We start from the raw sequence: 27,596 nt of genomic DNA on the forward strand, positions 1-27,596 counted from the left end.
AAGGGAAATTGAAGAGAATTAAGGTTGGTCTGAACCCTGGAATTATGGAAACTTTCGGGCCTCATAACTTCTAAATTGTTGGTCTAAAGTATATAAAAGTATACATATTTAGAATGGCAAAGACTTGATAAGTTCATCTGTGAGGTCAAATTTGGGCCAAAATGGCACTTTTGGCCCAAAATCCCAAAAATAACGGTTTTTGGCCCACTTCTTTTTGTGCACCGTAACAAAAAAATTCTTGGGCCAAAAGTTTTTTGAAACTAATTTTTAAAAACTAGATCAAAATATCTAGGACCCGTTTTAGGGGGCCGGGGCTAAAAAATGTAAAACTGGTTCCAAATACATGTGATGCATAGTATTTGAAGTTATTTTACAACTTGAACACATGAATTAATATAACCATGATTAATAGAAAAATATTTTTTATATAGGCCTACACATGTTACAAGCCTACGACTGTAACATACTGGACAACAGTTGAGCGTACGAGTAATGTCAACTTTTCTACATGGGTCACCCTGTACGCACCTGATGACGTAGGATATGCACTAAAGCGTAAAATGTATTATTATTCCTGTGCCTTATTACGTGTGTTTTTATTTGGACCCCCTTAGACTTCAAATACGGTTCAATGAAGTATCACAATAAATTGTGTTCTTCCGTTTTAGCTCGTTTTATTTGTCATAGAGCTTATACAGTGCATGTACAGTCGTTGGATATAAATTAAAGCTATAGTAGAGATCCGAGCAAAGAGTTAAGGTAAGCGACATTTATATATTAAAAGTTTTATTAAAACTATAAACTTATCGTTCTTAATTTTTGTTTAACTTGTATGGTTGCTTGATATTTGTGCTTTATCGAGTAAATCGAGCATAAAAACGATAAGCGAAATATACTTGTATACATTAAGAATGTAACATACAATATCAGTACAGCCCAATGTATATTACATGGGCAGTAGTAGGCTAGTCACTTCCTTCTTCTTGGATATTTCATTTAGGCCTATATAAATTTTTAAATAAAATATATGGCAAACAAGATATTAATAGTAAATACTAAATTAATAGTTTTTTTTTTAATTATTATATATTTTACATTGTATTGTAGCGCTGTATCTAGGGCCTACCATTACTGCTTTGCCGATTATCGTCATACACACGCAAGCGTAGTTATATAATGTTGACGTTATAGTAGTCCAAAAAGTCTCAACGTTATCCAAATTTGTATAGCCAAAATTTTCGAAATTTACAAAAAAAGATAGGAGGGGATACTTCAGTGTACGGGGATATGCCGCCCAACATGAAATGGGTCTGTTTCCCCCTTTTCACAACAAATCCCCCCAGCAAATCCCTAGACATGTGGGTATGTTTTCGCAGAAACAGTAATCCTCAGGCGGAAATTCGTTGCCATGGTATTAAAAGCACGCAATCGGGGCTAAATATGTGATAGTTCCGCATTTACAATTAATGCACATTCAGCTTACACTACTCGCCCCTGCCCCCTTCCCCACACCCATTTTTCAATGTTGGGAGACTGTAATGTAGAAATGATGACGATTTTGCCCAAATCAACTTGCAATCTAGGGGAACGGGGAAGGGTGTTGGCCAATTAACGCTCTAGTGTGGCAACATTTTTCGCCAGGATTGTCTGAGCCGAATGCAAAATACTGGGGCAAAATATTTCATTTAAATTTCGTTTTTGTCTCATAACTCAAAAACCGAATGTCGTATTAGGTTCATATTGCACACGATTTGGGAGTAGATAATATTCTTTTAGTGAATCATAATAAAACGTTTTGATAAAGAAATTGGTTTATTATGGGAGTGGTCACTGAAAACACCATCTTTGCTAAATTATACATAATTCGTAATTAGGGCTCTAAACTGCATGATTTTCTGTAGGGGAGCGGGGAAAGGTGTTGACCAATTAACGCTCTGGTGTGGCAACATTTTTCGCCAGGATTGTGGTCCATGCTGTAAAAACTCGTCCAAAAACGGGCTGCTAGCGTGAGTCATCCTGGTTTTTACAATAATGTTGACAAAGAACAGTTTAGAGCTATATAGCAGGCAGAAAGTTATTTCAAATCTCACTATAATTAGGAAATTGATTAATCGATCGCTCGATCGATTGATTGATTGATTGATTGGTTGACTGATTGATTAATTGACTGATTGCTTGCTTGCTTGCTTAATTAATTTATTGAGTGAGTTGGTGAGAGTGTGATTCATTGATTGATTCATTCATTTTGTTCATGACACGGGAATGATAGATTCATTGTGCTTGTGATTTATTTTATAGACGGAAACATCAATTTGTTTGACTCGATCTGATTAGACAATGGCATATCAGAAAGGCCAAGAAGCTAATAATCCGGCTTACCCCCCTCAACAGGCGCCCCCACCCGCCTATCCAGGTCCCCCTCAACAACCATACCCGACACAAACTCAACCGTACCCGACGCAACCGTACCCGACGCAACCACAAGGCGGATACCCACCTCAAGGTACTGGTATTATCTTCAAAGTTGATCAGCTCGTAATCGGCAGGCCTTATAACATATCTTTTATTTTGAGAATTGCTTTGTGACATCTCACCAGAAGCATTACAAATTATTAAAAGTCCTATACTATTTGTCTACTTTATTTAACCCGCACAACATAGATCAGACAGGTCAACTATATCACTTTTAACGTTGGTCTACTTTTTGACGTAGTGGTAAAGAGCCTAAAATTCCCGCCGATTTACGAGCTGATCAAAGTTATAGGGGTAATGGCAGGACCAGGTTCCCCCACTTTTTGCATCCCTGCAACTAAGTGAGGGAACTGGACCCGGGAGTTGTATATATTTTCTGCAACTATAATGGGCCACACTACGCTATAACCCTAACGCGGCATTGCGGCCCATTATGGTTATGGTCTATGACTCCCCCATTCCAGGAAAATACAGAGCTAAGTTTTTGGGATTAAAAAAATATTATCCTGTTTTGCCAAATGAAACATAGCTGAATCCTAATCCTTTAGTAGCCAAACATCTAAAAAAAAGTAACTAATCCCACTTAAATAAAGCCCATTATTCAAAAACGGGCTATTGTATTACAAATCTGTAAATGCGTTGGAAGCAGAATTTATTTCTGCGCATTTTGACACCTCATTTGATACGATAGCCCAGAAAACAATAAAACACCGGTCAATTGCAATTTAATGTAGTGCGGTCCAGATTTGAAAGTTGCACTTGCAACAATACAAAAACACTCATTCAGATATCATGTACACAGATTTCCTTCCATCATACTGAATACAAATCAATAGAATTTACTGCAACTTTCAAATCTTGGGTTACATTGATTTAAATGTACGATGTGACGTCAATATTTTGTCAGTTGCTACAAATGAGGTGTCAAAATGTGCAGAAATAAATTCTGCTTCCAACGCATTTTACAGATTTGTAATACAATCGCCCGTTTTTGAATAATGACCATTATTTAAGGGGGAGTATTTAAGGAAAAGTAGACCCACGTTACGAGTGCTATAGTTGACCTGTCTGGTCTAAAGTTTGTGTGTTCAAAGAAAATAGAAAAGTATAAGACTTGGATTAATAATTTGTGATGCTTCTAACGAGATCATTAGAAGACAATTTTCAAAATAAATTATTTTGATATTAATCCGCGATGTTATAAGGCCCGCCTATTACGAGCTGATCAAAGTATTGCTGAATTAATTACATCGCTGAGCTATTAGCGCGATTGTTTTTTAGCCAATTATTGTTTTTTATCCAATCGCTCACCGAGCGCGGAGGGCAAGTATCCGCTCATTTTGCAATAGAAGCTACGCTCAGCAGCTGGCGGGCATTTTAGTGCTTTGATGCCTATACAAATAATCCTTTACCTGGCGTGGACGATGTGCATCGTTGTGTTTTTAATTAAAGGAATATTTCAAACGTTCTTGATCAAGGCATTAATATTTCATTTTTTCCATATATTTTCAGGTCAGGCCGGCCCACCTCCAGTTGTAGTACAGCAACCTACGACCACGACGATTGTGACGACTCAAGTGCAGACATTCGGTGACAACCCAGCAGTGACTAAGTGTCCCAACTGTCAGAATACTGTCACCTCGGTTACGGGCAGAGAATGCGGCGGATTGGTCGCGCTCGTTGCGGTTGCGATCTGTTGTGTGTAAGAAACTTTTAATTGTTCCAATATCTGTGATTTAATACTGTTCTTTAAAGGAGTATATCGGGATCCTATTCCTAGCACCCACTTTTTATGACATTTTCAGTAGATATCCACGAAGCAAGCTTATTCTCAAAATTTCAATGGATTCCGATTTTGCATTTGCGAGTTATGCAGAATGAAATTTAAACGTTTGACGATATTTTGGCTTAACGAATTAATTTGTAAGATTTTATTTTTATTACATAAACAATGTAGCTAAAGGATTTCAGTGTTATAAAAATCTAATTTTTGTTGTAAAAAGTGTGGGGATAAGGAGTAGAAGGCTGTGGAACATGAAATGCCAAAAAAAAGATAAAACAAAAAAATACATGCCCACAAATAAGCGACAAAAAAACCGCTCAAAATGTCAAAGTGCATTCTATAAAGATGGATTGAGAGGTATCTGAACATACTGCCTTCTGATTATGACAAAAAGAAAGGGAATCTCAGGCAGACTGATAATCACAAACTTGAATTGAGAGAACGAAAAAATAATATTTTTGATTGTGTTTTTTTTTGCTCTCTAAAGTTCATCAAGGGTTAGCCTATAGTTCGTCATTTAAAGTTACTCTTGTCTGACGTCGTCTTGCTCTCTTGTCTGACGTCGTCTTGCACTCTTGTCTGACGTCGTCTTGCACTTGTAGGTGGTTTCCCATTGCAACAGACGCAATGTCTAATTTGCCGCTGCGGCAGCGTCTTTTGCAGCGGCTAATATATTTGTACCGCTGCAGAAAACACACAGATTGTGACGACTCATGCAAGTTTTAAGCATGTTAAGTGCAGACATTCGGTGACAGCCCAGCAGTGACAAAGTGTCCTAACTGTCGCGACTGTCAGAATAATGTCACCTCCAGGGTCGGATCCAGGAATTTTTGATAAAGGGGGCGCCTTTTGGTCGACGACGAAAAAATGTGTTAAAGGGGGTTACCCCCTCGAAAACTCAACGGTTTTGGCCCATTGTTTGCTGTTCATGGCCGAATTTGTTCCTTTTTTTTAATTTCTTACAATTTTTGTATTTTTAAGTTACCGGCGCCCTTTGCTAGTAAAAAAATAGAGGGGGCGCGCGCCGGCTGCGCCCCCTAAATCCGCCCCTGACCTCGGTTACGAAAATAGAGCCATACTGTACAATGTAAAATGAGTTTGGGCAATTTTTTTCAAACCTGATTTTTTTAGCATTTGTAAGTTTACACATATCACAACTTTACACCTAATTGGTCGGAGTATAATCTGACCTTTGCGGTGCGCATTTTTGCGTCGCAGCGGAAAATTACATACGCCAGGTCTTATAGTCGCTGTTTAATGATTATTTAATCTCTTGAGGATCCATCCTTTTATTTTGCATAATATTAAATTTATTCTGCATAAATATTTTATTAACACATTTTTTGTTTCCCTCTTATATTAATTCTACAGGATGTGGCCATGTTTTTGGATAGCATTTCTTATCCCTGCATTGTACGACGTTAGCCATACATGTCCAGTCTGCAAATACCGACTGGGTTATCACAGAAAGATTTGATGGATTGATATCATATGCTTTGAACTGCTCACAAAAAGTATTGTTAAACCACACAAATAGGCCCTAACCTCATATGTAAGCGTTACGATACTTTTTGTGAGCAGTGTATGACGTCGTTGTGGAACCTGGGTGTTGCAGTTGCTATTCGCCAGCAATGTGTTACGTGTAATCCGATAGTGGATCACGCTTTTGATTCCTGAATCATGATCGAAATGATCGCAACACAAAGTCTATGACATTCCAAAAGGTGTGTGATCCAGTTACCAGGGAGTTATGTAACCACTTCGCTGGCGAATTGCTGGAAATTAGATTCTATGATAGATAGGTCTAATACAGGCTGTATCAAAATGATTGGTACCCATTATTGAAAAGCATGCTTCTCTCTAATGTATTATTGGGTCCTCTTGAAATGACCAGTTGTTTAAAGAAACGATTTATACCATTTACCTACAAATTAGATGAATCTTGTGTTGTATTTCTGATATGGCAGTCTTGTTAATAATCAGAGGAAACTGTTGGGTACAATCATTTTGATACAATCTGTATGCATGGTGGCCAATACACTGTTAGAACGTCGAACACATATTAAATTTTAACCAACACAGATTATACCAGGTGAACCACACAAAATATTGGCTATCATTTTTAAAGATGGGTGACCGTGGTGACCTGATCGACAACCTCATTCATCCACCAATAAGATTAATAAACTTGTTGGTTAGTTTAACCAACAATTGAGTGGTTCAACGCGGTAATTGTGGTTGGTAAAAATTTTAAAATGTGTTCGAACAGTTTAGGCCTATTGAAGCTCTATTGGTTACAGTTAATCTTGTATATTTATATGGACTTTTTTTAGTTTAAAAACTATGTTGTTGATGAAAGTTATGATGATTACGATTTTAGCCGATTTTGACAAAATGTTTGCAAAGTTTTCCAAGTCCGATGGTGTATAACTGCAAAATGACCAGTATCACATTTTGCCGTAAAATTGGGGCCTTTTCAAAATCCTGGATCCGCCCATGCCCACCCTAAACCAAAATCTCTTTATCCTAAATGAATCCTGGTAACCGTAATCCCTCATCCTATCTCTGGAGGGTGGCGACACTCATTATAAAGTATTGTACTCGCGCAAATATGATGTTTTAGGCAAAATCGTTTTTAATGTGCATCTGGGTTTATGTGAAAATATTGGTGACTTTTATAATAAAATCTGTTTTATTTATAAATTGTAATGATGCAGTCCGGTGTGGTCATATATTTGAACGGAACTTAAGAATATATATAGGCCTATGAATGTATGATGCCTTATTTTAACCTGTATTCAGATTATATTAAACTTGCATTATATTTTATATAACGAATTAAGAATCATTAAAGTATCACAATGTGATAGAAAAATGAGGTATTTTTAGATCCTATTTTCCACTAGTCATCAGCTAGAAGCTCACACAGCTCTTATGATGCTATGCACTCAACCGTGTACTGTAATCAAAGACTGCTTGTGTAATCAAAGACAAATCACTGCTTGTAAGCGAAATTGTGTGCTCAGGTTATCGATGTGCACACCGTGCATAGATGGTTTATAAGAGAATCGTTTTGTGGCCAAACCTTAATTCCATATTATACAGGGTGAGTAAAAACAAAGCGCATAGAGAAAAGAATCCATTTTTTATTTAAGAACCGAGCTCAACCTTTTGGGTTTTAAAACATGTTATAAATAACATATCCATTAGTGATCTTGTGTGAAAAAATCAAGGAATTAGCACTTACCGTTTTGTTTTTATGACAAATTTGTCAAAAAGACATCTAAAATTTGAATGTCAGCCCACTCTATATCACTGTCTGTGTAAGGTAGATTTGGAACAACTGTCATTTTCTTAACCTCATTGGCATTGAAATAAAATGGAGCACCTAAAGTGTTATTGTCCTTGGTCTTGTTTAAGGAGAAGAAACATTATTTGTTGTTATTTTCATTTTCCCTCTACTTTAAAGATGTTTATTCTCTATCAAAACCATATAAATTTGTAGGCGGGATTTCAAATGTCGAAATGAAATGCGCGCAATTTGAAGTGGAGTGAATTACAAAATATCCAATAAGTTGGGCATATTGGGGTTTAAAAAAATGGAGTTGAAGTCAGGTGAGGTATGAAGTGCATGGTGCATTGTGTGCTCTCAATCAAAATACATGGTACCTCATGGACAAATAATGAATTTTGGGTATCGCAGGAAAAGGACTCGTACATATTAAAGGGTAGCGAGTCACTTCATTTTTTCACAGAGTGTGGCATTTATAAAAACTTTCAATAATGGGAAAGTTCAACTTCGTTCTTATACATAAATATCGATTCTTTGCTCTATTGCACTTTTTTACTCACCCTGTGTACTTAAACTTAATTATATTAACTGGGATTTTCAAGGCTTGATTCCAGAGGGGCGTAAGTTAATAACAGAAACAGCCATGCAGAATAGAATTAATTCAAGTCAATCTTACTTATAGGGCCGGTTCTCGAAGCATGGCTAGTGTCAGGCTTCCTAATCCGGCTTAAGCCCGATTAGTCTATAGGCTTACAATAGGCTTGCAGTGCTTACAATTTCACATCATACATCACCTATAGAAATATAAAGCAATAAAATGGATCCACATTGGTAGGGCTAGCCTTGGCTTAGTAGGCCTAAACCTGACCACTAGCCAAGCTTCGAGAAATCGGACCTTAGGCGACGAAAAAAAGATACCCTGTTCTTCGGGCGGTCGGGCGGATGGACCTTTCAAGTAGGGTCGGTTGGTCGGGCTTTTTTTGTTGTTGAAATGACCCAACAAATCACTAAAATCTGAAAATATTTTGCGATTTGGGAAAATACAAAAAACATTTTGTTCCTGAAATTTTCGAGATTTGGATCGGCATTCATTTGTACAGGAATTTTTTTCCCAATTTGTTCAAAATCTGGGCGGTCGGGCCCGTAGAACAGGGTTTTCTTTTTTCGTCGCCTTTAGGCTGCGATCACATAGACGTATACGCAGTGGCGGCGCCAGGATTTTTTTCGGGGGCATTGAGGGGCAAAGTGAATTTCAGGAGGGGGGGCAAAATCAAAACATTTTGCGCAAAACTGCCGCAAAAAGTGGACATTTTCGTAATTTTGGGTTTTATGGGGGGGCAAGCCTGAGTTCTGACTGTGGGATTTTTGGCCAGACAAATGGGGCGGGGGTAAGCAATTTTTGGCAAGCCTGGGCCTATGGGGGGATTTTTGGCACACATTCATGTGGCACCTTTCAAACACGCTCTAAAAAGGCATAGGAACACAGTACCGTACAAAATGCTTAAAATATGTACATTTTCCTGCTCGCTGCAAGGGGGGGGGGGAAGCACATATTTTTTGGCGGGCCGAGAGTGGGGGGGGGGGAGTGAATTTTGGCCGGCCTAGAGGGGGGCGGTATGCTATTTTTGGCGGCCGTTTGGAAGTTTTTACCCTGGAGTCTCCTAATTATTGCACAGCCCCTTATCAATTTATCATGCTTTAAATATGGAACACCAGTGTTTTTAGTGGTCTAGCGCCCTCTCGCTTATGTCTAGCTCTTAGACCTATTGCATAATTGGTCAATGGTGTTGTTAAAATGGTTCACATTAATGTGACAAAATGCCAATCCGAATGAAAAGGTCCATTTTTTTTGTAAAAACATTGAAATCAGCCCTTAAAGCACAATAGGTCCACTTCTGAGCGGGTCGCACCCCAATAAATCCTGACAACGTTAAGGGATCCAAAATGAGTGTTTCTTGCGTTTCGACAGTATTTTTTGTGGGACATGAGAGCACCTCAGACCTATCGAATTGCATTCTGAATACGAAGCATGTCTTTCTGATATTAAATAATTTTCATTTTTTTAAAATCACAATAAATAATACAAATTTTATGACAAATTATAAAAATTTGATATTTTTCAAATTTTGATATATAACAGTCCTCGAAGTAAATTATATAAATCTAATGATATATTTTAAAGTGTATGTAGCAGGAAGGAAAAGCCGACGGTCAATTGAAAATTTTGACCTTTCATATTGAAGATATGGATTTTTTTCCCCAAAAAGACCTAATTTTTTTTTTGGTGTTTTGGGAAAAAATCCATATCTTCAATACGAAAGGTCAAAATTTTCAATTGATCGTCGGCTTTTCATCCCACCTACATACACTTTAAGTATAAATCATCAGATTTATAAAGTTTACTTCAAGTACTGTTAAATATCAAAATATCAATTTTAATGATTTGCCATAAAATGTGTATCAAATTGCGAATTTCAAAAATCTAAATTATTTGATATCAGAATGACATTCTTCGTATTCAGAATGCAATTCGATATGTCTGATGTGCTCTAATGTCCCAAAATAAATACTGTCCAAACGTTCATACCCCAGCCCTTAACGGGCATCAATTTCTAAAAAAAATCTTAATTTTTGGATATCCGAAGGACATTCTCCGTATTCAAAATGTAATTCGATAGTGAAAACGTCGCTATCCGAGCCTTAAAGCACTTCAGTCTTTCACATAGTATTTTAGTACACCAGCATTAAAATCATGCAAAAAGTAGAAATTCGAGGAAAAAGCTAGGGCGTCGCTGAGGAGCAAATCACACATTATGGCTTTAAGGGCTGGGGTATGAACGTTTGGACAGTATTTATTTTGGGACATCAGAGCACATCAGACATATCGAATTGCATTCTGAATACGAAGAATGTCATTCTGATATCAAATAATTTTGATTTTTGAAATTCGCAATTTAATACACATTTTATGGCAAATCATTAAAATTGATAGGCCTATTTTTGATATTTAACAGTACTTGAAGTAAACTTTATAAATCTGATGATTTATACTTAAAGTGTATGTAGGTGGGATGAAAATCGACGATCAATTGAAAATTTTGACCTTTTGTATTGAAGATATGGATTTTTTTCCCCAAAACACAAAAAAAAAATTAGGTCTTTTTGGGAAAAAATCCATATCTTCAATATGAAAGGTCAAAATGTTCAATTGCATGACCGTCGGCTTTTCCTTCCTGCTACATACACTTTAAGAATATATCATTAGATTTATATAATTTACTTCGAGGACTGTTATATCAAAAATTTGACAAATATCAAATTTTTATAATTTGTCATAAAATTTGTCTTATATTGTAATTTTCAAAAATGAAAATTATTTGATATCAGAAAGACATGCTTCGTATTCAGAATGCAATTCGATACGTCTGAGGTGCTCTCATGTCCCACAAAAATACTGTCGAAACACAATAAACGCTCATTTTAGATCCCTTAAAGGGGCATTTCGTGATCCACAGCCTCATCCCCCCACTTTTCTCAAAAAAAGTTGAGATTTTTATATCACTGGAAACCTCTGGCTACATATGTTTATGTACAAAATATTTCTTGCAGATTAATTCGTTTTGCAAAGATATCGTGAAATTTGAATTTCGTTCTGGTGCACCAGAAAGAAATTACAACGCATTGTCTATGGAGCAGTGTAATACACATAATCATGCATAATTCGCAAACGCAAAATCGGAATCAACTGAAATTTTGGGAATAGGCTTTTTTCGTGGATAGCTACTGAAAAATGTCATAAAAAGAGGATGCTGGGATCACGAAATACTCCTTTAATGTCTTGCTCAATTTTAGCTGCGAACTTTAACCTGCTATATAGCTACCTGATAATAGTGCGTAGGTGAAGCATTTGTGTGCGACCTATAAAAATTTCCTATTGTTTCCGACTAAACAGGAAGCCAGAAGGATTGTAAACTGAACATATTGTAAATAATTATATCGTATAGAGGGAACTGACAGCACGTATTGGGTCTGAAAGGTATGGTAAAAACAATTTTCTCTTAATATATAGGCCTAGTCTTAAAAATATGCCTATCGTAACTTAGGCCTAGGCCCTATATTATAGGCCTATGTCGTAGGCCCACATTATAGGTGTGCGCTTTGCCATCATTGCGGAGTTTATTGTGGATAGGCCTATATGTGTATTCGATCTTAGGTGCAAGTGCCTGATTGTTGCCATGATGTCTCTTGGGGCACAGTGTCATTGAATAGTTCCTGTAAAATGTTCTGAGGCTCCCCGGGTGAGGCTCGTGGCCCATTTGCATGTTAATGTTATAGCTTGTTATCAATCATGTTTAGTAAAAAACACGCTAGCGAAGTGAAGGCTAGGCAGGGGTGTGTTTAGATAGGTATTTATATGCTAAACACCAGTGTTTTTGCAGTGAAGTAGCCTAACATTTCAATGTTTTAGAACTTTAAGGAAAATGATCCGATTTCATTCTATTTCTATGACCTTTTTGAACCCCAAATTCCAATATACCCTTGGAGTTTCTTCCTGGATCCTGGTAATCCATGCATAGACTCGTGTAAAAATGAAAGCAATTTGAAGGTCTCATACAAATACACGTAGGCCTAATGCGTGAATAATACTAAAGCAGGTATACAGTTTTGATATAAAATTGGATCGATTGGGCCCATATTTATTGGTCGAACAATGAGTTTTAAAATACGGTATTGGACGAAACGTAGTCGAGTCACTGTCTTAAAACTCATAGCGAGATCAATAAAATAATAATGTCCCGTAAAGAATCCATTTTTTTTGGATAAAATATTTTCGCTTCAAAAGAAATAGGTTAGACTCAAATAGTAGCCTCGTGCCCTGACTGCATGTGACTCAACCGCGCCTGGCAACCGCGTAGTTTTACTGGTTTCAATCAACGAAAGGAGAAAGGAGAGGAAATAATAATAGGGCCTAGGCATGTTTTGCAAACAAAATGTTTTGCAATCTTTGTACACATTCACACTAGTTTCTTCCACTTGTTCAAAGTTCCACTTGTTCGACAACCCAACAACAAAGACAGTACTTGTGACTTTCAATATAGGATTACCTTGTCGACCATGTGCAGTGTCGATCAAACAAATGTCTTACTCTTTTTATGATGCGGAGCGTGTAAACTCCCTATTCCAGAAAAATACAGAACTTATTTTTTGGGATTAAAAAAATATTATCCTGTTTTTTAGTGTTTTGCCAAATGAAATATAGCGCAATCCTAATCCTTTGTAGTCCTAACTGGCAATAAAAGTCAAATTTTAACATTTCGTAAATTTTTGGAAATATTAAGGGCCAAAAACATGCATTTTTAGGGTGTTTTGTCGTATAATATGCTGTGACAATCAAGCCCAAAGACTAGTACAAAGACTAATTTCAGTTTATGAATTCTAATTTTTGGAAAAGGCCTATTTCATTCTTATAACCAACCATAGGGCCTACATGCCATACCGTAGAATTCCGTCTAGTACTAGTAGCATATATGCCTCTAAACGAGGGTTTTTTTAACGAAAGATATGAAAGGCCAATACCCTTCTCAAAAACATTGCAATAGATTGGTCTTACAAATATACATGTTTGTACAGCCGCCTTTATCAGTAATATAGTTGTTCAAAATCCAAATAACGTTTTTGTTGAGAGTGTCTGCCTATTGTCTCTTGTGTCAAAAAAACCTCATTTAGAGGGATATGCTTGTAGACGGAATTTTACGGTATATTGAAGTAACACAAAAAAAGTGAAAATTAGAGCAACATTTCGGCACAAGATTTTGAATGCTTAGACTTGACCTAAGTCTGTGATTTTTGTGACTCGATTGTCAGAAAACATGTCGAAAATGCATGTTTTTGGCCCTTTTGCAGTAAATTAGTAAGAGAGTGAACTTTTGCTTTTATCTCTAGTTAGGACTAGATGAATTAGGATTGAGCTATGTTTCATTTGGCAGAACTTGATAATATTTTTTGAATCCCAAAAAATTAGTTAGGCCTATGTATTTTTCTGGAATGTGGAATGGGGAGTAATATATAATTTGCATGTGTATTATTCATCCATTTAGGCGGTATACTAAGACGAAGTGCGTTTGACAAAATCAGAAACAATCATGGCAGATCAGCAAGCCCCTAATCCCGCTTACCCCCCTCAACAGGCACAGGGGCCACCACCAGACTATCCGGGTCCTCCATCGGGACAACCATACCCACCACAACAACAAGGATACCCACCACCACAACAAGCCGGATATCCGCCTCAAGGTAAAGTGGCCAATCTTAGCGAATCAAATAAGGGTATTGAATGGTAGTCCAACAATAGGAAAACTGCTCCTCAAAGTTAACTTTAACCGGTTGCCCCCTACCCCCTCGTCAGCACAAATCAAGTAAATTTCTACTAATCATTATGCAGTCATGTCTATACCGTGAGCAGAATTCACCACGACCTTTGCAGGACTTAAACCCCATTACACCAAGATAAACCTCATTCAAAACAGCTCATATTAAATCCATAAACATATGTGTCTGATTTACCTGTGCGATATCGCAATGTGCTGTGTTGAAATATATAGGTATTATAATTTCAGTTGGATGCACCATTACAAAGCAAACGCACATTTACAATACTGAGCGTGGCCTTTGTTTCCGAAATGAGAACAAAGTCTGCATATTGTTATCCAGCCATGTTGATGGTACAACTCATGTCAAACATGTCACATTTATTGTGATCGTATCACACAAGTAAATGAGAAACATGTCGTTTTAGACTTAACACGGTTTGGAAAAAGTTTTTCCATTTTTTAGCTCCCTATCGGGCAGTCAGAACTCCATATTTGGGAGGGCTCGACAACAATCTTCACAAAATCGCATTTTAATCATTTTTAGATGACCAGCTTCTATGGCGAAAATTGATCAAACCGATCACACGATGGTGCTCGCTCGAAGTTGGAGCTATCTCGAGTCAGCTGTTGAGCACAATTTGCCATTAAAATTACACGTCCGACTGTTATGAAATTTTGGAAGACTCTCTTCAGAAAAACAGCTCGACAACAGCTTTCCCGTGACATTTTTTACTTCAAATTGTAGTACTGTAAAGCTATTTAATTTCACTAGTACTTAATTTCGCTAATTGCCAATGATCACCATTTTTGTGGGTATTTAATTTCACTAATCCAGCAATTTATGTGTACAATTCAATGTAAAACTGTTCAATTTGCGGGTATTTAATTTCGCGAATCAAGGCTTCTAGCGAAATTAGCGAAATTAAATCCCTAGCGAAATTAAGTGGTTTTACAGTGTTAAGGATGAACATTATCACATGTGAGCCTCTATGGCTATTATTGGGTGAATGGTTTTCCAGGGGGGTGACACTAAATTCACGGCTTTTGTTTAGCCACGCAAACCTATGGCAATTTTTGTTGGCTTGCTCTCAACAAAGTGAGGCAAGATATCGATCGGTTATGAATAATTCACATCAACTCTTACTCAGCCCATGTGATTGAGGTCACCACATAAAGGTGTCGTAAGTTTAGCGAATCGAACCTGTTGAAGATAGTAAAAAGCGCCCCCCAAGCAAGGTTAGACCGGGCGGAAGTGGGTCAACTACTATGATCCCATCAGGCCACAGTGATTTGTTTCTGCAAGAAAGTCTTTTAATTTGATAAGGGAATGTCTTGTTGATATAGTAATAGAAAGGAAATATACGACAAGCATAAGATATGAAATACAGTGAGTATTTGAAGTCAAAAAATCATTTGACACTTCACGTGACCTTCCAAAATGGCACCCGCGGCAATAGTTTTTGCCATGTGCTTCCTCCCTGTGGAAAAGTATCCCGAAAAATATCAATCTGCACTAATACACTTATTGGTGTAGTCTGCCAGTATGAATTATTGTTGAAAAGTAGAATAGCACCGTAATTTTGACATTTAATTGTATACCGCCACTAATAATCCAAAAATCCGATCTTTATTCATCACGTCTATTGGCTCATTTTCTTACATTGAACTATTATAGCACTTCAACATCAATGATAACCAGCGTACACCACAAGACCCCAGAAAAAAAAAATCATAGGCTCACGTCAAGCCGTCTGTACACTTGTCTTCAATCATATAATAGATTGAATACAATACCGTTCTTTTCAAAGAGACTAATCTTACAGGTGCAAGTGATTAGCATTTCTTTGACATCTATGGTTCAATCCCGGGGGTTCAATGCATCGGTAGGTCCTACTGCATGAACGTGAATGCGGGCGATATAGTCAAAATTGTATTCATCTATTGTTATGGTAGTTAATCCGATTTAAGTACGTCACTTCGCCAGCGTGCCTATAAACGTATAGGGAGTAGCCTACATTAAACAATTACAATTTCAAACTTTGTGATTGGCAATAGGCCGCCCCTACCGGTAGGCCTACATTAAAAAGTATGCATGGGTGGTGACACCCAGGAGCGATTATAGTATTTGTTTCCTAGCTACATCATATTTTGATTGTTTCCGTTTGCCATAATTTAACACAGAATAAAAGCAAAACTCACTGAAAAATACCATTTGCTGAAAAATCAACTAAGTTTAGGGAGTGTTCAGAAATACTTTGGTGGGGTGACAATATATTTTTTCGTGTTACAAATTTTTAACCCCCCCCCCCCCATCCCCTCTTCGTGAACCAAAAACTTTGTTGACCCCCGGTCTCACAAGTTAATGGACCTAAAACTGTTATGACCCCCACCCTCATATTTAAAAGTACAAAACTATTTTGCCCCCCCCCCCCCAACCTGTACCATTGTACATCAAACGATAGAGGAAATAATATTATTAAATAGGCCTAATACTAAAACTTGTATTCATGTCAGTGTTGTGAGTCGGTAAATTACCGGTTAATTTACATGGTAATTTAGTAAAATAGGGTAATTTTTTTAAATTAAAACGTCAAATAATATTGTTTTTGTTCAAATGTACGTTCGGCACATAGGCCTACGCGTCATGGCCTACTCTGCCTGGCAAAGCTAGTCTGGTCGGAATGTGCATAATAATTATGTTTCGTTCGGTAGCCGATACGATAAGGATAATGAACTGAGTGCAATGCATTCGTCAAGATAATCGCACGCGCCGTGGAGTTATTGCATTTAGCTTGAGAGCCGATAGGCTCGAAAGCTAAATGCAATAACTCCATGGCAAGTGCAATTATCTTGACGAATGCATTTGCACGAGTACATTATCCGTCATACACTTTGAGTGTAGGCCTATTAAAACAATAGGCAATATTAATTGCTGCATTCATTATATTAGTTTTAATATTAGGGAAAATATCTTACATTTTAAAAACACCGTCAGGACATTGACCAGCTACGTAGCATTTAACTGGTAAAGAAAATCAATCCCTGTAATCAATGGTATCGATTGCGCCATACGTCATACTAATAGGTAACTTATTCACGCATGGTTTAATTGACTTGACTTTATGTTGTGATCATTTAATATCGTGGTTTCGAACACAGAGAGCACTGAACCAGTTGGAAACGATCGATTTAGATGTCAGACTAGTACTACGGTGAATATCAACTGGACTTTATAGCTCTATAATTTGAACTACTTATATTAAAACACACGACATTGGGATTTAACAATTTGTTCAGTATTATCATAGGCCTTCAAACACATGTGTTTGAAGGCCTATGGTATTATAAAGCATGATCATGATATTATGCGCTAGTGTGTGTTTCCCGGGCCCAGCTATGTTATTTTAGATATAGGCCTACATGTATTTCATTTGTAAAATGCTGAATATTTTGCAATGGTGTCATCTTGTATAATTATGATCCACCTGTTTTTGGCCCTTTTAATTAATAGAAGCTCGATTATTCTCATTTGATGTTTGATTTATTTGAGGTCATTAATCATAATTTATGACAATGATATTTGCAAGGGTGCAACTCTACTAGTCTTATTACAAGACTACCCTATCCCAACCCTAAACCCTAATCCTAAACTCCGTAAACGAGGACTGGACTCAAGTCTAGCGAGTTGCACCTTATTCGGTAATTGTACACTATTATAGAACACCGTTTGTAACTATACCATTTTAACACCACAGAATGTATATTCGTACTTTTTGTTGGTATATATATCGAACAGACAATTATATAGTTATGTGATCTCTGTGTCTAAAGCGCCACCTAACTCTACTTTATGGTTATGTGAAAGTAGTATTTCTAGTATTTGAGCGTGCACGTATTATCTAGAATCTATTGTTTAGCGTGCAGGTTTTAGATAATGCATTGTTTAGCGTGCAGGTTTATATAATTTGGGCTGTGAAGGGTAGTTTGCGAAAATAATGCACGGGAGAAGAATACATAACGATGAATAGAAACGGGCACTAGAAGTGTATAAACGGAAACTACTCTGTCCCTTGATCAAACGTCTATTATATTAACGCCCTCTGGCCAGTTCAGACCATCATTTTAATAACAATATGCTATTAACATATGAATTGGACACATGCAAATTACGAAGTGTCACATCCTGATTTAATAATCCTTGGGTTTTCCCTCCAGCCCACTAACTAGTCTATTGCTTATACCTAAAGTACAGTGAGTGAGCTCAAGGTCAATCATCAATTGGAGCGCTGTGTGTGCACTGAATAGGAAAAACGGACAGTAACTGCATAATGTTTGGAGCAAAATGCATGTGCCAACTTAGAAGCACATTTTCAGACCCCTTTCAATCCCCAAATTCACCATGTCCCTCACGCCCCAAGTTATAATACGGTATCGCCACTGAACAAACAAGTGGTCTTTTGGTAATCTTCTCTGGTAATATGGAATGAACGGATCAAGGGGAATTTCGTGATAACCTCATCCACACTGACTTTCCTAAAAAAAGGTGAGAGATTTTTATACCATAAACCGAAGACCTCTAGGCTTACATAATGTCTGTGTGCAAAAAATTCTTGCCGGTTCATTAACTTAGCAAAAATGTCGTCAAATTACATCATGCATTTAACCAGCTTCTTTCCCTGCACTCTCATTTTAGGTCAGGCAGGTCCACCTCCAGCAGTTGTGACGGTACAACAACCTACGACGACGACCATTGTGAGCACTCAAGTTGTGTCACTCGGTGACAGACCAACTGTGACACAGTGTCCCAACTGTCACAATACTGTCACGACAGTGGTGACAAGAGAAATGGGTTTAATGGTATGGCTCATCGCTGGTGTACTGTGCCTTTTTGGGTAAGAAAGGTTTTGAATAATTATTGAACATGCATGCAGTATGCTTATGGCTGTTATTTTCTTCGGAGGGGATATATTTGGGGAAGGGTGTAGGGGTGGGTGGGTGTGAGGGGTGAACATGTGGTGTGCTTTTTAGGCTGATTTATTGTCCGCCAAAATCACCTGTTACCGAGACATACTAAACATGAAACACACTATTTACTATAATATCAAACATTATTAGTAGGGTTATATTTGGACCTCCAGTGACCATCATTTCTGAACAGCAATTTTTTGATGGATTCTTGTACTTTGGGGTCGTCGTCGTCGTGGTCAGTGGCGGCGCCACGGGGGGCATGGGGGGGGCAAATGCCCCCAGTCAGAACTCTTGCCCCCCCCCCCCCCCCCCAGAAAAAACCCAAAATTACGAAAATTTCCACTTTTTACGGTAATTTTGCGCAAACTTTGTTGATTTTGCCCCCCCCTGAAATTCACTTTGCCCCCCTAATGCCCCCCCGAAAAAAAATTCCTGGCGCCGCCACTGGTCGTGGTCCTATAGGGGTCATGACTGACCCTTTGTGACCCTGTTGATGATGGTATTCCAGCAGCTTCTGTCTTGAGTCAGACGGTGGGCTGCGACGAGAGAAAGGCCTGTTAATTGTTTAATTCCATCAGTCCATCTAATTAAGCTTCTGTCTACCTCTTCTACGACTGCCTTCTATGTGACCTTGCATAATTATCTTCTCAATGCTGTCACCATCTCTTCTAGAAATGTGGCCAAAATACGCCAGTTTAAAACGATCTATTTTTTGGGACACGGAAGCATAATCTCCAATTTGGTTTCTTACAAATTCGTTGGTCTTATGTTCTTTCCACGATATTCTCAGCATCTTCCGCCAGCACCACATTTCAAACGCCATGATCTTTTTCTTATCTGTCATTCCAACCGCCCACGTTTCACAGCCATACAAGGCAATCGGGAAAACCAGAGCATCCATAATATGAATCTTGGTAGCTTTAGAAATACCTCTGTCTTTCCATATATCTGTCAACGCAATTGCCGATGATCTTGCCATGGCTATAGGCGTCTTCTGATTTCCTGTGAACTGCCCCCTGCATTGTCTATTAGTGATCCCAGAAAGTTGAAAGTGTCAACTTGTTCCACATCTTCTCCATTCACCTTCACTTGCTGATTTGTATCTCCTCCACAGATCATTATCTTTGTTTTCTTGACATTGAGATGCAGCCCAAATTCCTCACTACTTGCTTTTACTCTGTCTATAAGGTCCTGAAGCTCATCTGATGACTTTGCAATAAGGGTGGTGTCGTCAGCGTATCTGAGGTTGTTAATCTTTCGTCCTCCGACTGACACCTGACCTGTAACACCAACAAATGCTCTCCTCATGATGTACTCTGCATATATGTTGAAAAGGTACGGTGACAGAATGCATCCTTGACGAACGCCTTCATCCTTGGCCAATAGTGAACCACTCACTGTCTCCACTCTCTGTTCTAACGGTGGCTTCTTGGTTGTGATATAATGAGCAAATCAGGTCAGTCACATGCTCGGAGAACCCCATTTCTTTCATTATTCTCCACAGCTGCCTATGCCGCACACAATCAAATGCCTTTGAGTAGTCAATGAAGCAAAGGTATAATGGTTGCTGGAATTCCCTATTTTTCTCCATTAAATTCCTCAAATTGCCAATTTGGTTTCTTGTCCCTCTTCCCCTTCTAAAGCCAGCCTGCTCTGGTGGTAATTCATTCTCAAGATGATTTCTAATTCTCTCAGCAATGATATAGTCGTTTGAAGTCATTAAGGTGTCATTTTCGACTAATTTTGTGGTGAGAAATCCATTAAAGGCATTATTTTACCCATTTTTGGCCATCTTCGTCATCAAATCCAAGATGGCCGCCTTTGGCTGTAGGCTAGAAAAACATTAAATTATACAGTAGGCCCCTACATTGAGAAACAACTCATAAAAATATATTACAAGTGCACTTAATTCATCGTTTGTATTATAAATTGAACACCGATTCAATGTTTGTAACATTTATTCACAAATGAGATCGTCTGTTACTGAAAACAATCCAAAATGGCTGCCCATAGCAACCAAAATCCTCATAACAACGCATTAAAATAACAAAAAATCAACGTTTTTTGACATATATGTGCATTTATTATACCTATTCTTAGTAAATCAAGGTTGACTGATTGTAAGAAAGTGAAAGAATGGTCATAGGGGTTGAGGTAAACAAAAGTTCAAAATGGCTGCCCTTAGCAACCAAAAACATCACAGTAACGCAGTATAAAATAAGTGATTTTTGACCTTAATGTGTATGTAATCAGTCTTATCCTAGCAAATCGAGGCCTATTAATTAAATGCAGATACCAGTTTGATCAAAGTAGGTCAAACAAGTCCAAAATGTTCAAAATGGCCGACCAAAGGAGACCATAGAAACCACATTTTACCTAGCAACGCAATAAAATGTCTATAAATCATGCACTTTTTGACCTGGTTGAGTATTCAATGTGTCTTTTTCTAAGTAAATCATATCCTATTGATGGAATGAAGATAACAATTTGGTCAAAGGTGGTCAAACTACTGAGAAAATATCCAAAATGGCTGACTAAAGACGGCCATAGCAACCAAATTCCACATAGCAACGCAGTAAAATTACTATCATGTAGGCCTACTTTTTGACCTGGTTGAGTATCAAATGTGTCTTTCCTAATACATGAAAGCACATTGATGGAATGAAGATAGCAATTTGATCAAAGAAGGCCAAACATATCCAAAATATTCAAAATGGTCGAATAAAGGTGACCATAGCAACCAAAATTCAAATAGCAACGCTGTAAAATTAATTAATGAGATTGTCTGCTATACCTCGTAAAATTTAGAAAATGTAGGCCTATATATTTTTTATATTTTAAAAGTCATTGGCCGTTTTGAACCATAAGGGGTTGTTTCTGACTAATTTAGTGATAAAAAATCCATTCCAGGTAGGCCTACTATTGTTAGGTTTTCTGGCCATCTTCATCATTAAATCCAAGATGGCCGCCATCGGCTGCACTATAGAAATCCACTGAATTTTGCAGTATGCATTTATTTAAATGAAACCGATAAAACCATGTTTTGAGTGCATCTTATTCACTGTTTTCACTATTAATTCAAAAGCTATTCAATTCTTGCAATATTTATCCACAAATAAGATCGTCTGCTACCTCATCCAAAATGGCTGCCGGCGGCAATTTTGAAATTTGTAAACAATTTTGTATCTTTTGAACGCCCAGACAATTGTCCCAAAATTAGTTTGACCAAATTTTAGAATTTAAATCTTGTAGCCCATTATGAAGATTCTGAGCCAAAAAGTGTGGTTTTTTTAACACTTTTTAAATGTAATTTAACGTTTTCAGTGAATTTTGATACTAAAAATAGATTATTTTATTCTCCTCCCTTTTGAGAAATATACTTTTACACACACACTACATTTATAATTAAAATGATCAGCCTTAAAGTTTTACCTTTTAGTGGGCAAACCTATAAGTGGATGAAATATAAATCAAAACTTCTGGCACTGATTGGTTTCCGTAGTTGAAATATGGAATACGAGCTTTGTAAAACCTGGAATGCAAGCTGTCTGTAGCTACAAAATTGTCTGCAAATCGGCTTTTTGGAAGTCAAAAGTTTGATGAGGTTTGTACCGCCTAAACATATCAGGTAAGTAAATATTTCTGCCTTGAAAGTTTCTCCATATAAACATGTAAACCTAGGTTTATAATACTAATATAACAACTATTTTAAAGCGTGAAAATGCAAAAATGTTTGTTATTAACAATAAGCTTATTAAGCTTAATACATTATAAGTTTACTCTGTGTGGTCTAAGCTTCAATCAGTTGCCTGTTGTGTTATTACAACGAAAAAAATCAATGCAAGGACAAGAATTTCTTGATGTTGAAAGTTACATACACACATAGAAAAAGGTATATTTGTGGAACAAACCTACGCTAAGGTGTGGACTAGTTTAGTATGTACATACCAAGCCTAGTATGTTCATATCAAGGTATTTATAGGCCTAGACCATGTTTGTACCGGGAATTAGGCCCAAGTATGTTTATACTTGATCCATAGACAACTTTGGCCAATATGTTTATGCAGGTCACTCAGACTACTATGTTTAATCCATGGCCTAGGCCTAGGCCTAGGTCACGTTAATATGTGAGTACCGGGCCTAGCCCTAAGCCAAGCTAGTATGCTGATAACGAGGCCCTAGGCATTAGCCAGGTCTTGCAAGTATGTTTATACAGTAACCATAGACAAGGGCTAGTACCGCTGATATGTCCGGCCTAGGTCAGGCTATGATGTTTAATCCGTGGCCGGGTAGTATGTATATACTCGGCCTAGCTCTAAACCAAGCTAGTATAAATTGCTCCGCTAAGCAATATGTTGCATTTAACAATTTTCTGCACTATGCAATATTTTCCGTGTCATGATTCGCTGCACTACGCAATACTTTGCGGGTTGTGATTCACTGCACTATGCAATACTTTGCGGGTCGGGATTTGCTACGCAGTACTTAGCGAGTTGTGATTCGCTGCACAACGTAATACTTGGCGAGTCGTGATTTGCTGCACCTGCACTACGCAATACTTTGCGGTATTGATTTGCTATGCAGTACTTAGCGAGTTGTGATTCGCTGTGCTATGCAATACTTAGCAAGTCGTGATTCGCTGCGCAACGTAATACTTAGTGAGTTGTGATTCGCTGCACTACGCAATACTTTGCGTTTCAAGATTCTTTGCGCTATGTAATACTTAGGCCTAACATGTATGTACTGGGCCTAGCCCTAGGCCAAGCTAGCATGCTGATAATGAGGCCTAGGGCTAGGCATTATGTTTGCGATATGTTTGTACCGGGGCCTAGGTCAGGCTACGATGTTTAATCCATAGCCTACGCCTAGGTCACATAACACACTATAGGTGGCGCTATTCGTCCATAGGGAAGTGGAATGTGCATGTACGGTCCAAAAATGGGTTTACTGTGGGGCTCAATGGAGAAAATCACTAAAAATTAATTTTGACAACCAAAACCTAAGTGATGTTGACTTATGTTGGTACTGGCATGATACTGGATTCATAAACTATCACATAGTGCAATCCATGTTCCACCAAGTCGACGCTCGATTTAGCTCAAAAGCAATTTGTGTGTAAATCAAGACCATCCAAAACAGCTTTCTTACAGTAACGAATAGGAGGTCATCTGGGGTCACATACAGTAGTGTGCATTGTACATGTGCCTGCTGTCACAATTTCACACACAAAATTTTGGGCAATTTGATGACACTATTTTTGTCTGTAACTTCAAAAGTATATGCACTAGAAACATGATTGACCCCTTATTGTTTAGGTAATTTAATTCTCTTTCAAATGAAAGAACTTTCAGCTAAAAATATTGAACTTCAAAATTTTATGAACATCCCTAGTGCCAAGGCTGAAGTCAGGTTATAGTAGGCATATATTTTTACGGGGTTCTAGGTCTAGAACAGGATAATATGGGTGATCATAGACCTATTTTGTGTAATGTTGAAACCTAACCAGAAGAATTTGCTATGGCCGTCTTTAGTCAGCCATTTTGGATATTTTTTCAGTAGTTTGACCACCTTTGACCAAATTGTTATCTTCATTCCATCAATAGGATATGATTTACTTAGAAAAAGACACATTGAATACTCAACCATGTCAAAACAGAGATGTCACATTTCCGGATTTAAAGGAATTCCGGATTTTGGGGATTAAAAAAAAAAAATTATTTTTTTAATTTAATTTAATTTAATTTTATTTTTATTATTATTTTTTTTTTCGCTTTTGGAGTGGCCCTGGACCATTAAAAGTGTAGAACAAGCCAGGAGCTTTGAACTGTTCTTTTTACCCTCTGAAATGGCCTTTACTGTGGTGCTAAATGTGCAGAAACCATCTGGCTTGGGGGGCCCCCTTAAGCGGGCCCCCCCCCTGGCCGTGTTGCGCGAGAGCTTCGCTCGCTGCGCTCGCTACGCTTCGCAAGTTCAGGATTTTTTGGGTCAGCCTGTGACATCTCTGCAAAAAGTGCATGATTTATAGACATTTTATTGCGTTGCTAGGTAAAATGTGGTTGCTATGGTCTCCTTTGGTCGGCCATTTTGAACATTTTGGACTTGTTTGACCTCCTTTGATCAAACTGGTATCTGCATTTAATTAATAGGCCTCGATTTGCTAGGATAAGACTAATTACATACACATTAAGGTCAACTTAATCACTTATTTTATAGTAGTTTTACTGCATTACTGTGATGTTTTTGGTTGCTAAGGGCAGCCATTTTGAACTTTTTGTTTACCTCAATCCCCTATGACAATTCTTTAACTTTCTTACAACCAGTCAACCTTGATTTACTAAGAATAGGTATATAATAAATGCACATATATGTCAAAAAACGTTGATTTTTTGTTATTTTAATGCGTTGTTATGAGGATTTTGGTTGCTATGGGCAGCCGGCCATTTTGGATTGTTTTCAGTAGTAGACGATCTCATTTATGAATAAATGTTACAAACATTGAATCGGTGTTCAATTTATAATACAAACGATGAATTAAGTGCACTTGTAATACATTTTTATGAGTTGTTTCTCAATGTACTGTACATTATAATTTAAGGGAGCGCACCACCATTAAACGCGCCCATTGAAATACACGGTAAAAGGCCTACATTTGGATCTCGTTTTGGCACTTGAATTACGTATTTCAACTATAAAGCTTGGTATCAGATTAAAGCTGATCATGTGTAGAATATTATTCTTTTAACGGAATATATTGCTAACCACCGACTTTTTCTGTTATTTTGCCGCAAAGAAAAATTGTGCAAATTTAACCCTAAAAATCACTCAATTTTGGAAACCGGACGTTGTTCAAATTCGCGCCAGAACTTCAACTCTGAAATAAAAAATTGGGACTTTTTCTCCGAATTCTTCATGTATATACTTGTCGGAAGCAAATGAGCTGAAAACGGGCAAAATTTGACTATACGTTTAGAAAATAAAGGCCGAAACAAGCTCAAATAAGCGGTGGACTATTTTAACCGAATTTCACTGTTACATAAATCGTGGAGTGATTTGGTGGTGCGCCCTCTTAATGTATTTCTAGTACAGCCAAAGGCGGCCATCTTGGATTTGATAACGAAGATGGCCAAAAATGGCCTAAGTTTAAAATACCCCAAAGTACAAGAATCCATCAAAAAATTGCTGTTCACAAATGATGGTCACTGGAGGTCCAAATATGACCCTACTATATGACTCTCAATCAAATTACAATAAGATCATACAAGAAACTATAGAATTAAGAATTATCATGATTACTATACAGATTTCCTTTTGCTAGCTATCTTTCTGATGAGCTGAGATAGATTGCAAGATCATGCAAGATCCGGCAATGTCCAAGATCCTGTCTACAAGGGGAACCACTGTTGGCTTAGTCTCAGCCCAACTCCTGAAGACTATGATTTTAATATCCTAGCTGCTATGCTAGTGTTTTCCAAAATGATCTTCAATGTTGACCGTAAACTCCTCTCTCGGAAATCAATTGAGCAAGATACCTGCTCCACTTGGCGGTCAGATAACACACGATGTCAGTCCTGCAGTTTTGAGTTCGTTGGTGGAGACATTCAAGTCTAGCAGTTCTTTGCGTTCAGACAATCGAGCAGACGAGCACTATTTTCTTTCACTTCCCTCTTTTATTTGGCGTATTTTATCCTCTCCAACACAAGCCAACACAGAACTACGAACCCGAACTTTGAAGACTTCGCACAATTATGGTAACCTTTGTACCACGACTCGCTAGGGTTCACAGAGTTCCCTGTTATAACTCTACACTGCTACCCAAATCATTTATTACCCAGGCTTTATAATTTTATACCATTCTGGAATTATCGTCACTATTTATGTCCTACAACATATTATTATTACATCATTTCTAAAAATAGCTAATTACCGCAACACAGACCAATCAGAATCATTCACCTGTGTACATGATTACTGCAATAGCGACACCACTTATTACTGTGGATATCATGATCATTCTAGTGGTTTACATTTGAGCATTTTCCATTGGATTTATAGAACAAATATATACAAACAAATAGTGATAAATATCAGAACAAGTGAAAATTAATATCTGATGATAAACTATAATTTATCCTTTGTTGTTTCTGCAGGATTTGGCCATGCTGTTTGATTCCATTCTGTATCACTGATTTGTATGACGCTAGACATACCTGCCCAGTCTGTAACTATCATCTGGGCATGTGTAAAAAGATGTGAATTTATACGCGTCGGCTGGAATATGATGTTATCAAGAGGCAAAATGATCTAATACCTATTTGAAAACTATATTCAAACAATTTCAATACCTTCTTGATGGTGCACGTTTGTATAATACGTTGGATCCTACTCGTATCATTTTTATTTGAACATATCTGAGTTTGATATTAAGCATTTGATATAACAAAACTGATACCCATTAGCTATTATAGAACCAAGGAAACGCTTTCTTTTTACCTTCGCATAGCCAAAGGAAAATCATTTGACAACAATGTGTCATGTTATAACTTCAACATTGTCATTAACATAACAGAGACTAAGTTGCAAAATTAATGACAGGCGAATTATACCATGCATTACAACTATATTCGAGCTCGTAACTGAAGTTTGCTCAAATAACATTCGTGTTACTGAATTGAAAGTATTAGGTATAAGCTAGAAGTTAGCCAGATAATTG

At 37.6% G+C, this 27,596-nt stretch overlaps 2 protein-coding genes across 2 annotated transcripts; both read left to right on the forward strand.

Moving 5' to 3' along the window:
* Positions 1-600: 600 nt before the first annotated feature.
* On the forward strand, positions 601-6,964 carry LOC140164260 (lipopolysaccharide-induced tumor necrosis factor-alpha factor homolog). The gene is made up of 4 exons (XM_072187528.1): positions 601-759; positions 2,299-2,503; positions 3,985-4,174; positions 5,627-6,964. Exons 2-4 carry the CDS (start codon positions 2,338-2,340, stop codon positions 5,730-5,732), a joined length of 462 nt encoding a protein of 153 aa, XP_072043629.1. The 5' UTR covers positions 601-759; positions 2,299-2,337; the 3' UTR covers positions 5,733-6,964.
* A 4,462-nt stretch (positions 6,965-11,426) lies between these two features.
* Positions 11,427-27,596, forward strand: LOC140164262 (lipopolysaccharide-induced tumor necrosis factor-alpha factor homolog). The gene is made up of 4 exons (XM_072187531.1): positions 11,427-11,583; positions 13,646-13,841; positions 18,612-18,810; positions 27,034-27,596. The coding sequence occupies exons 2-4, from the start codon at positions 13,691-13,693 to the stop codon at positions 27,137-27,139; spliced, it is 456 nt and encodes a 151-aa protein (XP_072043632.1). The 5' UTR covers positions 11,427-11,583; positions 13,646-13,690; the 3' UTR covers positions 27,140-27,596.

The sequence above is a fragment of the Amphiura filiformis genome, chromosome 11 (assembly GCF_039555335.1).
Source record: "Amphiura filiformis chromosome 11, Afil_fr2py, whole genome shotgun sequence".
Lineage (NCBI taxonomy): Eukaryota > Metazoa > Echinodermata > Ophiuroidea > Amphilepidida > Amphiuridae > Amphiura > Amphiura filiformis.